The sequence below is a fragment of the Maniola hyperantus genome, chromosome 19, assembly GCF_902806685.2.
Source record: "Maniola hyperantus chromosome 19, iAphHyp1.2, whole genome shotgun sequence".
NCBI classification, from domain to species: Eukaryota; Metazoa; Arthropoda; class Insecta; order Lepidoptera; family Nymphalidae; genus Maniola; species Maniola hyperantus.
Window position 1 is genome coordinate 7,688,630 of NC_048554.1, and position 18,428 is coordinate 7,707,057.

An 18,428-nucleotide genomic window follows, 5' to 3' on the forward strand; every position below is an offset into this window, starting at 1 on the left:
ACCCATCGCCGGCTCATTACTGAGCACGGATCTTCTCTCAGAATGAGAATCCACGACGATCGCCAAGTGCGGATTACAGATTGCCTCACGATGCTCGCCTTTACCTTTAGGCTGCGATTACACTTTTAAGTTTTACTCACGTAGGTACTTAATTCGTTAGTAGCTTACGTAATTAATTGATTACAAATTTACTAATGTAAGAGTGTTTACACTAGTAAATTTGTCGTAAGTCTATCATTTAAGCTACTTAGGTACGTGAGTAAAACTTACATGTGCATCCGCGGCATTAAAGCAAGTAAGTAATATTTAATTGCTTAAAAGTTAAAACGCACATATTAAGTCGATAAATCGAACCTCCGCAGCTCCGGCTCCCCCAATAAGAGGCCGACGACGTCTTAATCACGCGCGTTAGGTACCTATATAGCCTCTATGATAATAGTATTTTACATATTATTATCTGCTGATAAAATCAATTTTTATCTATCTACTTAAGTACTTACTGTAAAATTAATAGCTACAATACTTATAGCTCTTATGAGAAATTATGTAGGTACCTACTTGGATAGGTAGATGCCAATAGTTTTATAACAACTTTTACTAACATATGGTTTTTGTCAGTGATTCAAGGTATATAATAATTTACACAATTTATTTATCAAACTGATTGTGCAATGTAGGCCACGGCCGCCGAGTATCATACAATTTGTTACCAATTGATAGATGTTGATAGCGCTATTGGCTGTGCTCCAGCCATGTATGCGTAGTGCGTATTAAGTACATAAAAATGAAATTGAAATTAAAAACAAAACAAAATGTAACTAATATAGCTGGTACCTATTTAACTATGACCCAGTCTATAGCTTTTGAATCGTACGAATCTTGAGCAATCGCCAGGACCTTCGAAAATAATAGTGGTACCTTCTCAACATTATATTTTATTTTTTATTTTATTCGAAAACTAGACGATGCCCGCGACTTCGTCCACGTGGATTTAGGTTGTTAAAAATACCGTGGGAACTCTTTGATTTTCTGAGATAAAAAGTAGCCTATGTCCTTCCACGGGATGAAAGCTATCACTGTACCAAAATCGGTTGAACCGTTGGGCCGTGAAAAGCTAGCAGACAGACAGACAGACAGACACACTTTCGCATTTATAATATTAGTATGGATTATCATTTTCAGAGTAACGAAAACTGCTATCAAAGATAAAATTTATTTAATTCAATACCTAAGACTTCTTTTAGAAATACGGAAATTTCGAGGTTGTAAAATTTTATAATCCTATTAAATACCTAAATGATTTAAAATATACAGGCATTTTAGGGTTACGAACCCGAATGGTGCTAACGGGACCCTACTTACTAAGCCTCCGCTGTCCACACGTCCATCCGTCCGTCTGCCTTTCTGTCAGCTGGGTGGATCTCGTGAACCGTATCTAATAGGTAGAGAGCTGAAATTTTCACAAAATGTGTATTTCTATTGCAGTTATAACAACAAATATTAAAAAATTTAAAATGGCCAACATGAAAATAAAATTTAAAAGTGTTATTTCTTGTGCGATGGTATGGATTAAGGGTTCCATAGCATGGCACCCTTCGTGTGCACAGACTCGCACTTGACTGAGCTTTTAGGCAGCGGTCAGTGAGGTGAAGATTAGGTAGGTAGGTTTTTGATATGAGGAACCATTTCGTCGATTTAAAAGAAAATACTTGCCTACTGCACTGCATTAATAGATAAAATCTCATACTTACACAGGTCAAATTTGATATCGAGAACTACCTACTTCCCCATTCTGGTTCTGGCTGACCAGTTGGCCGGTCGCAGACCATAGTGTACGTACCAAATAAGTATCTACGAGTACCTATCAGTATAATATTCATATTAGGTTATTTAGGTACATTTCTGGAAACGCTACAGTAACTAATTTTAGATTCCATCCCTCTATTGTATTTCCCAAGTACTATGCAGTATGCTAGGAAAATAATGTAGGTAATTTAAAACGTTGGTAGATAGCGGAATGGCCTACTTATCACACAATAGACCTGAAACTAGTTTAGTTTAGATTGTACCTAGTTATGTACCTAGACTCTACACACAGTTTGTTTCACGTAAAAAGGCCGCTAATCACAGAGTAGATCCGTCTACGTATAAGTATCTCGTGTATGGCAGTAATTATACCTACCGAGACCGCGAGGGTGCCACGGAAGGTTTCGAGAAGGTGCCAACTGACAGCCGTAAAAATCAAGGAATTCCACGTTGTTACCTTACACTACGAGCTATCTCAGTCATTGGTCATATATGATGATCTCAGTCAAGCGGTAAGTACATCTACCTCCAGAAACCTCGCTCGCCCATCACCTGCACTCGCCCGCACCGGGTTAGCGCGGGGACTGTGCGGTTGTGCGAGGCGTTTTCTCCCCGATTGCCATCTCAACCTGTCTGCGCACTATACCTATGATAAAAAAAATAAGGCCGCTCAGGCTCTTATTTTATTCAAAAGTCAGAACTCAAAAGTGTACAGTAATCTTGGATCATAATAATCTCCAATTAGGTCTCATTTAGGTAATAATTGCTCGCATGGTGTTGTGAGCACATTGAATATATTATAAGCAAGGTAGCTAAGTATTATAAGGAACAATTTAAAAAAATTCTTCATTTTAATTTATCTTTTTTCAGAATGACTTCACCTGCGATCAGCAAATCTCCCGAAAAGCAGAAGGCTAACAGCAAATCCCCATCGCAGGAAAATGTGGTACGCACGCCCATCGGAGAAACAACCGCATCGACCTCTGGTGGGCTGCGGTCGACAGATGCCTGTAGCTGGTTGCGAGTGTTTAAACTAGCGGATCTAATGATGAAGCAAGGTTGTTGAAATGCAGTTCAACCTAACAAATATTAGGTAGAAATATTTTTATTAGATACACAGTCAACTAGGCAAAACTAAATAATTATTAATTTTATTGAGAACTGTTAAACAATAAATGTTTTCATCTTAATTATGTAATAGCATAGCTTAGAATAAGTAGAATACTAATTATTTACATAGGTCCGTTAGGTCTTATTCCCAAAATGTCCAGTAAGTTTGTCTCTACAACTCTCGAATGTCCCTTTGTCCGAATATCTTTGTTTTCGTTTGTTCCATTTTAGGTAATAATTCGGTAATTTTTAGCACGGCACGCAGGGTGGTGGTCTTTAAGGCATCTAAGACCGCGGATACACCTGTAAGTTTTACTCACGTAAGCAGCTTACATGATTAACTTACGACACTAATGTATACACTATTAGAAGTACCTACATTTTACAATAGTGTTGTCAATTAATTACGTACGATACGTGCTAGTTACTACTTACGTGAGCAAAACTTACAGATGTAATCGCGGCCTTACCTACCTAAGCTACTTACGTAAGTAAAACTTCCAAGCTTACTTTACTCACGTAAGTAAGTAAAACTTACGCAGCCTAAAACAAGGCGTGCTCTCTTTCAACGTACTTTGAGTTTTTACAGCTAAAACTACCAAATTCTACTAAGTTGGAGCAAACTGAATATTCCGAGAATTAGACACTAACAGACAAAGTAGGTACCTACCTCTTACCTAGGTAAAATATCATAACGACTTAAGCTATAGACACACGACGACACTTTACACCAGACACTCAGTCTATAGGTACATCGAGTGTCTACGTGTGTCCACTACCGCGACACCTTGCAGGTTGCAGGTTGTAGTGTCGGTGTCGCTCAGTGTCCGCGACATCACTGTGGAGACGGGGCGTGCGTGGTGTCCGACACAAGTGTACGAATTTCGAACCTGAGCGACACTTTTAGCTAGACTCACTACAGCAATCTGCCGCGCAAGTGGTCTGAGGAAGAAACAAAAACCCTTCTCACTCTGAGAGGAGACCCGTGCTCTGTATTGAGCCGGCGATAGGTTGATCATGATGTGACTTATGTATATAGGTACTTAAACCGTCTTGTAATCCTGTTTTAATAATCTGCTTCACAACATTCAGGTATTATTTTTGAAATCGTTTGTCGTGGTAGTCGAAATAATCTTATTAGAGGAAAAGATACGAATCTGCTGAAATGAATAGAATAAACTTTAAAAATAGACCTTTTTTTTTTAAAGTTTACTCTAGTCGGTCGCGCACGCGAACGGTTCCGTACCATCGTTCAAGATATACCTAACACATTTACTTGTATGTAGAACACTGCAAGCCACTACCTTACCTTACTACCTACCTAGCCTTTCATGATTCTAGGTCAACGGGAAGTACCCTCTAGGTTTTATTGACAAACACGACGGCGAGACTAATAGAGGGACAGACGGACAGACAGACAGACAGACAGGCAACAAAATGATCTTATAAGGGTTCCTTTTTCTTTTGAGGTACGGAACCCCAAAAACACCAAAATGTCTATCTATGCCTTACCGTCAAAAATGTACCTAATAGGTAGACTAAAATAATTTATTTTCTTCTTATCTTTGATCCATATGGATCTCTTTTTGCGACGGCGAATTTTAATCGAAACACATATCGCCTCATGGGGATGGAATGTACTACACTAGCCGAAATGCAGTAAGTATGAGACGTTGAATACACTTGAGCCCGGACACATGATGTAGGTATTCACTAAATGTCGACACAAAAAATTGCTGTGGTATGGACGCAATCGACAGTAGTGTCAAATGTCAGTAACGTCGTGTGTCTTAAGCATTAGAATTACCCACGAATTACCTATTCATGAGATAGTGAATAGACACAATTAGTTAGCTCATTTTAGAAAAACATAGGTAATTACGAGTATGTACCTAGGTAGGTACGTATTTAGTTTTTTTTTAATCATAAACATTGAGTGATTTATCTGGATTTATCAAATCATTGAATTATTACTAGGTATGTAGGAAATCATAATTAGTCTATGAGGAAATGACAATAAAATGTATGATGAGAACATGTCACCAGTGAATAAACTGTAAAGGAAAGTTACGTAAGAAAGGTACCTACCTATAATTTAGTGAAGTAATACTGACTATTTATTTGTTAGGCAATGCTGAAAAGTTGTTATTTTGGCACAGAATAGGTATAATATTATTATAATAGTAGGTAAGTACTACCTAATATACGATGACTTGGTATACGTAATTTTGGCGCGAGTTTTTTTGAATTGAATTCCAAGCCAGCGAAGAATTCAAAGGCACGTGCACAAATCGTATTTATGTAGGTTTCTTTAAAATGGTATTTTTAGGGTTCCGTACCTCAAAAAGAAAAATGTAACCCTTCTATGATCACTTCGTTGTCTGTCTGTCAGTCTGTCGTGTATGTCAAAAAAACCTATAGGGTAGGTACTTCCCGTTGACCTAGAATCTTGCTGAATGATGTTTTGAATTTGGCTGGCAGGTAGATTTTATAGCATAAGTAAAGGAAAAAATCCGATAAACGTGAATTTGTGGTGGTTACATCACATAAAAAACTTAAAATGTGTTCATAAACAAATACCTATATAGGTACTATTTTTAATTTTCAAAGTAAGATAACTACCATATCAAATGGGGTATCATATGAAAGGGATTTTACCTGTAATGTACATTCAAGAACAGGTTTTTATTTATTTTGATGCATGTAATAGTTTTTGAGATATCGTGCAAAAAGTCGAAAAAATACGACTGTAGTACGGAACCCTCGGTGCGCGAGTCTGACTCACACTCGGCTGGTTTTTACGCCATACGCCATCCCTAAAGAGTGAACGGTGACCATAGCACGGTCCACGGTAATATTAATATTACCGTGGCCATAGTTCGTGACGTTCTTAATTTTCGATTTTTTTATGCTAGCGTTTAAAGTGGACTTTTCCACGCAGATTTCGAAGCCTTTCCGAGCTAACGAGGTGAAAAAAGATGTATTTAAATCTATTTGTTAAAGTCTCAAATATTTAAATGTTTACTTATTTACCAACCAGTAAAAATAAGAATAAATTTATGCCTAATTAGTCAATTTGTTGAAACAAATAAATATTTACTAAGTAGTTAAAATAAAATATCAATCAGATATTTCTTGTTTTATTAATAAAATAATAACTAAGCAGATGCCTGCGGGCGGCGACCTCGTCCGCGGGGTAAGGTAAGGATCCGATTTGTCGTAAAGAACTTGACGTCGTCGGACAAAATGAGACCATTTTTATCGTAGTTTGTTCCATACAACAATTGAGATTTTCTTTCTTTAATTATTGTTCCATAGAACAAACTTTTTATTTTCGTGGCGGACTGTCATCAGGATCACTTTTAGGGTTCCGCACCCGATGATGCCAACGGAACCCTAAAATGTCATTTTTCCACAAAAATAGAAATGTTTGTTATGACCTTATTATGACGCAGACGGCATACGTCGAAAATATTTCAAAAAAAAATAAAAACAGACTTCAATAACCCATCTCCGAAGATATTCATCAGATCTTTACCAAATTAAAATGGGACCACCTCTGAAGTATGTCCTACAAAACAAAAAAAGAATCATCAATATCAGTTCATAATTGACGGAGTAATCGCGTCACATACAAAAAAGTCGAATTGAGAACCTCCTCCTTTTTTTGAAGTCGGTTAAAAAGCAAGTTCGAGGTCACGTGAAATGCTAGTATGTACCTAGTTCTTGAGTTCTATCGAACAAATTAGGATGAAGTTTCATTTTGTCCGATGACGTCAAGTTCTATGGAACAAAGTAATGGGAAGTAAACTCCATTCGCGTGGATTTAGGTCGTTCCTTCTTGGTTGTGATTAGTCCAATTCTAATTTTCGTCCAATTCACCTAATTTGAGATTGGAACAATTTTTTTTGCAGATGTGTACAATTCGCATATTTACTCCGTTTATCCGTTTCGCGGTGATTGAAGGACATACGCATTTCAAAAAGCGGGTAGGTATAAATAAAAACGGCTGTTCATGTATTATTTTTTTAATAGTATTGATAGGTAGGAGGTACATAACACGCAGGAGTCTGGGTTTTTGGATAAAGGGAAGTAAAGTTACAATACTATTTTCAATATGTACAAAATATACAGTTATATCTAAGTCCTAGCAATTTAAACTTATAGTAGAAATATGATCACAATATTTTTTATATCCTTACATTTTATTATAATTAACAATGAGGCAGCGCGTGCGGTCGCCGCTGTTGCGATATAACAGTCTAGTCATCACTTTCACTTTTGCTGCACACTTGAGATCAAATGTTAATTTTACATTATATATTTAAAACTCTATTAACTCGCACACGGGCAACAGCGGCCGCCGCAGCGCGCCCTCGCAGCGTACCGCCCGAGCGTCGCCACTTCATGCTTCAGCCGACGCGCGACGTCAAGCGCCGCCGCCGCCGAGTGGGACTCCTTAGTCCTTACACGTTTCGAATCAAACGAAACAAAACTATATTATACTTCTCAGTTTCTCGCGTTCAACATTACACCTATATTAAGTCTGCAGTACCGTATGGATACAAATGATTTATACAAAATTATTATAATCCTCATCTCGAATTTGGAAGTTTTCGTTTAATAGATATTATTAATTGACATCTTGACATACGAGTTAAAAACGAGGATGAAATTACTTGTTGGCAAAATTTTCTTATTATAAACATGTGATATATTATTGCCAAAAAATAATCACATCGACAAAAGAAGTGTGAGTAAATACCGATTTGACAGTGATATAAATATTTATATTATAATTCTCATGAGTTGCCTATATAAATTTATCTCCAAGACTAAATACTGTATCGCTATTTTTCTGAAGACTTATTTACATCGACTCCCTTTTTAAGGTAATCAAAATAAGTGTACATATCGGGCATCCATTCATTAATAAAATTATGTTTTAAAATTAATGGACGAAGTGACAGTTCGTTAGTGTTCCTCCTCGCTAAATCGAGAATTGTTTGCGACGGAAACATGACCAAACATATTATAACATTTATACACCTATACATATATTATTAATCCTTAAAAGAATATACACGTTACCTGTGTTGTTATTTCTATATCGTACATATAAAATTACAATACATAAAATATTTTGTACTTTGTTTTTCGTACGACGAAAGCCGCACTTTTATCTAACCATACATTGCGAAATGATGAATTTGTGTTGAAGTAGAAATTGTGTGAATATATAGCTGAGTAATAAATAACCGCTGAAACGTTTGCTAAACTCGGAGCAGACAAACTAAACTTATGAGAAGTACAATATTGTTAGTTCGTGGAAAATCTATTTTATTAATGGCCATGTTACATGACAATTGACATTCTATGTGAGCGATTTGCTTCGAACAAAAGCACATTTGAAGCAGCGCGTTTTTATCTGTTATTTAAATAAAATTTTCTAACTTTTGTTAAATTTATGTATGTATCCCGAAATAAGTGATCTTTTACTTAGGTACCAGAAAAAATAATTGCTGGTGTTTTAGTCAAGAACATGGACTGGTCAAACGGTTGCGTCGCTCTGCAACCTTCGCATTCGATTTGTGCACGTCGCAGGAAATCGGTCACATAGGGGCTTTTATGTTATAAATGTAATAATAATTTTATTTCATTTTATAGCATTCGATGTTATTATAACGTTAGTTTAGAAGACGAATAGCATGAGGCGGTGGCGCGTGGAATGAGAAGATTCATTTTTGAACCATGTACATCGGCGCGCATCGCTTGATTTAAAATGTTTCAAAGGGTCCAAATCTAATTATTAGTATTATAATGGCACCGATTCCTTTGTTTTTCTCTAAACTAAATTTAGAGTATCTGCATCCTTTTCTTTTTAACAATGGCAAAAAAGGAACGAAACATGACTTTCACATTTAAAGACTTAAATTTTAGTGCACAATACAAATTTAAACAGTAGGTTCGTGACTTCGCGCTAAAATCACGGGTTTTACCATCTAAAAATTAAATTTAAAACTGTCAAACTGCGTCTGTCCTTTTCATATTACATTAGTAAGAAGAGCATGCGAATACTCTAAAATTAGGTTGTGCTCAGAATCGGTGCCAATGACTTGCTATTACAAACTAGCGTCCCTTAATGTCTGGTGATTTGATTGCCAAAGTAGGCACAAAGAGGCTGCATCGTATAAATTATCTCGTTTCAACCATCTATTTAGACTTATGGACTGGCATTCCTAATACCTACTTATCGCTATCCCACTTCGAGCGAGAGCGAGAGGTCGGACACCACGGGGGTCCGACCTCTCGCTCTAATTTGTTAGTCGAAATAGGGTAGCGATAAGTGCCTAGTTATTTGTTTCAAGTAGATAGTAGGAGCGCTCGATCCACCTTTATTGTACATTAATGGTCTCAGCTAAATTGTTAACCCTGAAAAAAGCCTAACAAATGAGTAACCTTTTTATATAAATTATTATTCGTGTTTATTTAGTCTGAAAATTCTGTAATCTAGAATCAATGATGCTACCGTGCCCATTTCTGGGGTTCAGTACTATTAGTTGTATTCGTTTGTTTCGTTTTGAGCGTGTGTGCGCGATTCGTGCATCAGTTGCTTGAACTTGAAGCAAACGTCACTTGTCAGTCTCTGACATGTTAAACAACCGCACATGCACAAATCGCGCACATGCGCATAAAAAGTAGCAAATGAACACAGCCATTTAGAACTGCTATGTAAGACATTAACGCTTAAAAGCCGCGTCTTCGTAACGCCACGGTAGGCGGCTCGGCTAGACTGAGACTGTCATAATGTCAGCACTTTAGTAGTAGAAGGCTTACGCAATTATAAACTTCACTAGTCTTTTATTTAACACTAAGCCAGTCTCCTATCAGTTATCCTAACATGGGCTAATAGTAAGTGGGAACGTTTCCGGAAGCCATAGTATTTTTCATGCCCGAAGTTCCATTCGGTGGATTTGTTAGTATCGATTAACGCACTTTAAAATCAATTTATGTAATAAGTTTGATGACATTTTCATATAAAATATTGTTTATTTCAGACACTATATTGTCTCATCGAATATTTAATGAAACATCGAATGTCACTTCTGTATCGCCTGGCAATAGGCTACTTGACAATTTTTTTAAGTTGGTCTTAAATGGTTAATATTTGTCCTATTATATCAAAAAAATTAACACTATATTTTTTTGCGCCCTAAAAACCGTAAAACTTTAATTTAAAAAAATATTTTTCTTAGACAGGTGAAAACACTGTCGGCCATGTTTGGCCGATAGATTATCTGTGCTCTGACGTCATGCATTTGTAAACAACAGTATAACCCTGTGGTTCGTAGTGGTATCGGCCAAACATGGCCGACAGTGTTTTCACCTGTCTAAGAAAAATATTTTTTTAAATTAAAGTTTTACGGTTTTTAGGGCGCAAAAAAATATAGTGTTAATTTTTTTGATATAATAGGACAAATATTAACCATTTAAGACCAACTTAAAAAAATTGTCAAGTAGCCTATTGTATACAAGTATTAATATTCGATCTTTCATCAAAATATATGTGTTAATAAACTGATGCTTATAAAGCGATAAAATCAAATCGGACTATGATATTGATATTTCATTCGATAAAAAGCTATAATATACATTTACATGTATTGTCAAATATGCCATATCGTGAATATTGCAATTCATAGAAAGAACTCCGTACAAGAAAAACACTCTATACCATCAACAAGACACAGCATTTTAGTATGAACAGATTACAATGAAGGCGGCATGCGGCAGCGCGCGCCGCTGTCGTCACACGCTTTTGCTCAAGTACAAGAACTTTATCAGACTACCTATAAGCTTACATTATAAGACAGAATCACAGTTTTATTTTCCACGTGTATTTTAATCGTTTTATACCGTTCATTAAATATAATTTTTATACAAAACGACATTCGACCGAGTTCCAGATTTTTTCCTTACCTACCGTAACGAGTGAAGCGAGTAAATCGAATTTTTAGTATGGATAGATTCAGTATTTACAGTATTTAAATTAGTTTAGATCCTAAGCTTAAAACAAAATAACAATTTACACTAACAATAAAAATGCTCGATAGATCGCCACTCATCTAATCAGAACCCAAAAACAATCATACTCTATCGTCTGATTCCGCGTATCTTTTATAAATTTAAACTCCGAACGAGGCCGAGCTCAGTCGACCGTAACAAAAAGTATTTTACAAAGCTACGTCTTACACTAAACCCTTACATAGGCGGCGCGCCCGCCGTAACAATAAATACACTAACGTTACTGCACTACAGCGTCCACAGGCGCGAGGTAGTCCGACAATTCCCGGTACTCACTGCACTACAACGTGCGCGGCGGCTGGCACCGCGCCGGCTCGTTGAGGAGCTACGATAATAGTAAAAATCAACTTTCACAACCTGGATATATTTACATTTTTTTTTATTAAATTATTTTTCTAACGGTCAATGTAGAAGGTTTAATTTTCAGTCAGGTTTCCAGTTATTCCAATACTGGAACAGTCCAATCAAACGACTCGCGATACGAGTCGGCGCACAGTGGCACGTCAGGTCCGATATTTTTTTTCAAATCCGTTCTATTTATGAGTCATAATGATGATGGAAAGAACAGTCATGTTTTATGTTCATTCCGAGGCTCGTTGGCCTACGACACAAATCCGGCGGGAGATCGAAGTGATCAGTCTCATGTTCAAGTGGCTCGTGCGTCCTGCGCCGGCGCTCAGCCGAGCGCGGTGGCGATGACGATGAGCAGATGCGCTATGTTGGCGACGCGATGCATAAGATCGGGAGCGATGCGGTTGAGATTTTCGTTTGCAAAATCGCAGGACGGAAATATGTGAACCGTGTATATAGACTGAAAAAAAAAGAAATTAAGTCAGTGGAAGAACGCCAAATATTTTTATTACTAGTTGAATATAGTAAAATTGATTTTCGGTCGCACTGTGTAATTTAATATTGTAATATTATGTAATTATTTAATATTATGTAATTTAATATTGTATTTTGTAATATATTTATGAACTAAGAAATTTCTCCTCTTTCATTTTGTTGGGATATTTAGAATTTATAGGAAAAATATCAGTAAAAAGAAAAACAGGACGTCCAAGTTTTTCTTTTTACTGATATTTTTCCTATAAAATCAAAATATCCCAACACCTTGTTGGAACTGGCTGTAAACTAAATTGTTTATATTTAAATATGTTCTTATTCTTATTTTTTCTAAGAGTTTTTGTTTTACATTCGATGACATATTCTCTTACTTCAAATATATATCTCAAACAGGACGTCCAAGTTTTTCTTTTTACTGATATTTTTCCTATAAATTCTAAATATCCCAACACATTTGAATCTCACTCGATATGATACCAAAAAAATTCACATACCCCCACTTTTTTGGATCTGTCATACTGATTTTTTCGTATAAGTTACAGCCTATGTCACCGGATCATAATAACGAATCGATTGACACCTTATTCATCAAAATCAGCTCAGTAGTTTAGGCGCTATTAGCTGAATTGACATAGTGTGGGTGGTGTGAGCTGGGCGGCTGGGCGATGCTCACCTGGTGGTGCCCGGGCGTGGGCGCCACGTTGACGATGCCGGCGGCCTGCTTGCGCTGCAGGTAGGTGATGAAGCCGGCCGTGAGATTGGTGGACTGCTGGAGCACGTCCATGTGGTCGCGGCCGCACGGCAGCCCCAGCAGAATGCAGTGTTCGTTTTCCAGCTAAAACATAACAACACGAATTTCATGTTAAACAAGAAACTTTATAAGGGCGGGGCGCATCACGCAGTAAGGGGACGTTCATAAATTATGTGAGGTGTTTTTTTAAATTTTCTGTCCCTCCCTCCCCCCCTGGTGCGATGTCGTGAGATTTTATTCAATCCCCTCCCCCATCCCCCAATCTCACGTGAGATTTTTCAAAATGGGGGTTTCTTACGTAAACGCGTTGGATTGTTATTGTAAAAACAAAGAAAAATTTGCTTCGTGCTTTTATTTAGGTACGACTAGTTAAGATTAGTAATCAATATTGCTGAGAGTTATAAGTGTAATAAAAATTTAACAATAGAATACTTGTATAGCATGTACAATCTGGATTAAATGGACCAAAAAAGTATTTTTTTTTGTTTCAATCAGAAAATTAAAACCGGCCAAGTGCGAGTCAGGCTCGCGCAATGAGGGTTCCGTACTAGTCGTATTTTTTCGACATTTTGCACGATAATTCAAAAACTATGATGCATAAAAATAAATAAAAACCTGTTTTAGAATGTATAGGTGAAGACCTTTCATATGATACCCCACTTGATATAGTCACTCACTTCGAAAGTTAAAAATACTAATTATTAGTTCTTGACCACAATTTAATTTTTTTTGTGTGATCTAACCCTAAATTCACGGTTTTCAGATTTTTCTACCTACCTGCCAAATTTGATGATTCTAGGTCAAAGGGAAGTACCCTGTAGGTTTCTTGACAGACAGACGGACAGACAGACAGACAGACAGACAGACAGACAGACAGACAGACAGACAGACAGACAGACAGACAGACAGACAGACAGACAGACAACTAAGTGATCCTATAAGGGTTCCGTTTTTCCTTTTGAGGTACGGAACCCTAAAAATTGCGTGATATTTGCCGAGCCCCCCCCCCCCCTCTCCAACGTAAGATTAGATGAGATTTGACTCGACCCCCTCCCCCCCCCTTAAACATCTCACGTAATTTATGGACGCCCCCTAATCTATAACAACAACTCGTAAACTCACCTTCATCTTGCGGTGCACCTGGTCGAGCTGCGCGGGCTCGAGGCGCATGCGCTGCGCGATGCGCAGCAGCGAGGCGGCCGCGCCGTCTGAGTGGCGCGACAGCGCGTCGGCCGCCACGCCCGGGTTGCCGCCCACGAAGTGCATCTGCACCGCCGCCGAGTCGTTCTTCAGCGCCAGCAGCCCTTGCCACATCACCGGGTACCGCTGCAACATTCCAAATTCTAATTAGGTACTCCTTTCGATAGTTAGGTTATAGATGATAGTGGCGATAATTTTTAGTACGTAAACTTAAAACTAAAGCTACGAGGGTTCCAAACGCGCCCGGGCCTGAGAAGAGCCCACAACAAACTCAGCCGGGTATTGGTTTTATTATTACCTCTTCTATACCTATCTATATGATTAAAGAATACCCAAGTGAGTGTTACGAGCTCGTCTCATCATCATCAAACCAATTCAACAATGACAACCAAAAGTGTACAGTAGCCAGCAGGAAATATTGTACATCGACCTTTAGAAAGAGATAGGCTGTTTTGTAAAGTGTTGTATCTGTCGTTGAGACCGACAAAACGTCACATAGGTATAAGTGACAGAGACAACGCTCTACAAAGCCGAAATCTCATTCTTTGAGTCGATGTACAATATTTCTTACCGGCTACAGTATCCAATTTGAATAAACGATAGACTTTGAAGCGATCACTCACCCGCAGCAGCATCTGCAGCGAGTCGGCCTCGCGCGGCACCTGCGACGCGTGCGGCGGGCCGGGCGCGCCGGGCGGCGGCAGCGCGGACGGCGGCCGTGACGTGCCGTGCGCGGGCGGCGGCGAGCGTCCGCACCGCACCGCGTACACTGCCAAACAAACATTCATTCGTCATCGTCATCATCAACCCATCACCAGCTCACTCACTTAAAAAATCACTTATTTCACTTAAAAACTACTGAAATTGTATAAAAATATAACTATAGTCCGCGACAGGTTGAGATGGAAATGCGGGGCCATTCCCTCCCCGATTGCCATGTCGACCTGCCACAGCCCTCACGCTAACTCAATGCGAGCAAGCGCTGGCGCCGCTGTGCAGGTATGCAGGGCGTCCACCGCCTCATACCCCGATGGCCATCTCGACCTGTCGCGAACTATAGGCAGGTCGTATAGCAAACATAAAGAGAAAAATTCGAATGTGAATTTGTGGTTACATCACAAAAAAAATGTGTTCATACACAAATTGTATTTTTTACTTTCAAAGTAAGATTACTAATACCAAGTGAGGTATCATATTATTCACCTGTACATTCTAACACAGATTTTTATTTATTTTTAATTATGCATAAGTCTTATGCGTAAGTATCGTGCAAAATGTCGAAAAAATAAGACTATAGTACGGAACTCGATGCGCGAGTCTGACTCGCACTTGGCCAGTCTTGTACTTAACAATTTAAATGAAAGATAGCAAGTTGAAATAATAAGATTGTTCAAGTCAACGCGCCGCTAGCGCTGCGATCAACGACATAGTATACTCACTGATGTGCCGGTCGAGCAGCGAGGGCGAGTGCGCAGGCCGCGGCACGCGCGCGGTCGGCGGCGGGCGCCGCAGCTCCAGCGGCGGCGTCGGCACTTTCGAAGCCTCCGCCTCCAGTGCGCCTCTGCAACCACACAACAGAGAACACCGGCGTTACATTCAAATTTATTATGTCTAGGCCGTGGATACACCTCTTAAGTTTTACTCACGCAAGTAGCTTACATGATTGACTTACGGCAAATTTACTAATGTAAACCATCGATATAAATGACAAGATATGGTCAAGCGAAAAAAAAATTTCACGGTTTTGGAACCAATTAAATCAGCGCCACCTATTAGATACTAATGAACGACTCGTTTCAAATCCAGACGCTACTGAGGTTGCATTGCTGCTAAAGCACCACTGAGTCGGTGACATTTTGTTTGTTCAATGGCCCTGTCCATACCATCGATATATATGCCTAAGCAAACAAAATTTTTCACGGTTTTGGAACCAAATAAATCAGCGCCACCTCTTAGATACTAATGAACGATCCGTTTGAAATCCAGACGTGACTGAAGTTGCATTGGTGCTAAAGCACCACTGAGTCGGTGCCATTTTGTTCGTTCAATAGCCCTGTCCAATTAATATATAAGTCAATGATGTAAACACTCTTTTAACTACATTAACCTTAGTAAATTTGTTGTCAATTACCTAAGCTACATACATACCTGAGTAAAACTTACAGGTAATCACGACGTAATATCGGGGCTTAGATCAGATTATACCAGTTTTTTTACACTTTTTTGAACTTTCACTATGTTGATGTGTTTAGCACCCGCTTTTAATGAATAGGGTTTGGGTAATCATATTCTGTTCAGCTTACTTTTCCAAGGACATGACTCATAATGTCTTTAACTTTCAATTCAAAGCTGTGTGAATGTAAATATCAAGCCAAATGTATAAAAAGAAAAAAAATGACAAAATCTCATTCAGTGTACCTTGACAAACGGCCCATCAGCGAATTAAATGAATTTTTTTATTGCGTTTAATTTTCATAAAACGACAAAAAAAAATTGAAAAATAAAGATCCAAGAATATTTTGTTGACGCTGCTGCTTCGTCGAAAAAGCGGCTGCAAATGCGCAATATTCGAACTTTTAGTTTTTGTCAAAGAAGAAATGATTTTGAGTAATTCCAATGGGATCCTTAAAAAACCTAAGTCCATACGGAAGAAGTCGCGGGAATTAGATGATACAATAATTTCAACTAAACTAATATTTATCAGGGGTTTTTAGAATAAAAACACGTTAGAATATTTATTTTATGACATACCTTGGCAAAAAAGTAGGGGTTGATATATTTTCGTGCTGAGTAGCTCGAAAGTGTTGCTGATACATTTGGTAATGGTGGTGCGAAAAGTGAGGGTACATTCCATCGCCCTGCGGATACAATTTTAACAATTAATAAGCTATGTCATTGTAGACCAAAATGATATATCACATATCTATATATATCAATAAAAAGATATTACATTATGATATACCGCGATGGGAGAAGTCTGTTGATGCGCAGGTGGAGGACTTCTAACTAAATCTGCAGACTATCCCGGATAGCATGAACAGAATTACTCTTATATATTTACTATTCAACAATATAAATATCATGGATTAAAGCGCTTCTAAATCTTTTTAAGGTCGATGATTGGTTGGTCTTAGTAGAAATGAATCCTTCCATTTTAACTTCACAACTAAAGAGTTGAATGCATTTTACTGATAGGTTCATATTTATAATATAGAATTACACTACTAGGTATGCACTCTAAGTTTTAACTCTTACACTATTATGTAACTGTTGTTAAGATTAAAACACTGTTTGAATGGATCGTAATTCGTACGTATAAACTTAAGATTAAAAAACGATGCGCTATTACTGTTCATGTTCATGCAATATTTATCTAAGCGTCATATTCACCACAGCGATTGGTCCTTGAGGGCTGCCCGCTGGTACGCTGGTGCGACCGAAGCGAGCCTCGTCCGTAACCGGCGTTCGAGAGCCTGGAGAATATCGATTCAATTAGTAGACAATAGACAAGATGTCTATGTATGTACACGAGAAAGAAAAGGTTTTTGATTTTTTTATATGTAATTTTAAAGTTACCTATGCTCAAATAGATTTACATTCAAATCTTGGAGCCAGTTCTCTTTCGTGATTAAGAGCGGTTACGCACTCATCCGATCCGAGTCCGTGAAAATATGGATATGAAAAATTCGGAGTTCGGACTGAACTCGAATATTGCTTACGCACTAATCCGATCCCTGATCCAAATGCAAGCTATTCAGAGGACATCTTTGACGTTTCTACGTCATACGTCCGATGTTAATCTGAAACACATCAGAGATATTCTCACGGATGACGAAGAGATATCGGATAACGGAAGTCGGAAAGCTACCATACAAATAGTTCTAAGACTACTTCGGAACGTATTTTCATGGATTCAGATCGGATGCAGTGCGTAACCGCCCTAAGAAACAGGATTTTAAGATACGAGTATGAGTGTAGATCAATCTGCAATTCGCATTATTCCGTAGTACGTACCCGCCAGCTGATGGTGCGGGCCCACGACGGCCACCTGCTTGGCGAGCGGCGGATGGTGAGCGCCGCGGGGCAGGCTGGCGGGCCCGGCGTACGCGCCGCGGAAACGCGACGCGCCCGCCGCGCCACCTTCACCTTCGCCCTCGCCACCTCTGTTGACATTTCATTCTTTTATGCATTTAACATAATATAGAGATAAGGCTGTAAGGGTCAGACCTTCGTTATTTTACAAATGTTGAAATTTCTATGCGCATTGTCTCTAACACAGGTAGGAACGATTAGTGACTATGAAGTTCGGATCGTCGTGGCTTTGGCAGGTAACAGGTAACAAAGGTGTCTAAAATCTTCGTCAAAGTATTAAGTGTAGTTTTTTTATATTTTCTTCGGAATAATATTAAAAATCACGTCATGCATTGGCAGACACTTAGTATCGTGGCAACCCCCTGCCAGACACCATTGTTAAAGTTTAAGTGTGTCTGGCAGGGGATTCAATTGTATCTCATAAAACGTAATAGACAGAGAGTTGAAATCGTCACAGAATGTGTATTTCTATTGCCGCTATAACAAAGTTATATATTTCTACAATTATACTCGCACATGACCGGGGTTTCAATGCTAG

General features: G+C 38.5%; 2 protein-coding genes across 10 annotated transcripts in view; one reads left to right on the top strand and one right to left on the bottom strand.

The window, feature by feature from the left end:
• LOC117991118 (L-xylulose reductase-like) overlaps positions 1-18,428 on the top strand; it is a 345,757-nt gene that overhangs the window by 44,480 nt on the left and 282,849 nt on the right. The window lies entirely within an intron of this gene.
• The window catches only part of spen (split ends), a 94,353-nt gene continuing 82,853 nt past the window's right edge, over positions 6,929-18,428 (bottom strand). For 7 of the 9 annotated variants that reach the window (XM_069504831.1, XM_069504828.1, XM_069504827.1 and 4 more), the window contains 9 exons: positions 17,813-17,961; positions 17,189-17,271; positions 16,749-16,817; positions 16,550-16,656; positions 15,238-15,359; positions 14,422-14,567; positions 13,721-13,924; positions 12,521-12,682; positions 6,929-11,812 (listed from right to left, as the gene is read on the bottom strand). In XM_069504831.1, the coding sequence (XP_069360932.1) occupies positions 11,678-11,812; positions 12,521-12,682; positions 13,721-13,924; positions 14,422-14,567; positions 15,238-15,359; positions 16,550-16,656; positions 16,749-16,817; positions 17,189-17,271; positions 17,813-17,961 (1,177 nt within the window). In that variant the 3' untranslated portion in view covers positions 6,929-11,677. The remainder of the gene's footprint in view (positions 11,813-12,520; positions 12,683-13,720; positions 13,925-14,421; positions 14,568-15,237; positions 15,360-16,549; positions 16,657-16,748; positions 16,818-17,188; positions 17,272-17,812; positions 17,962-18,428) is intronic. The other 2 variants (XM_069504833.1, XM_069504826.1) reach the window with 1 other exon arrangement.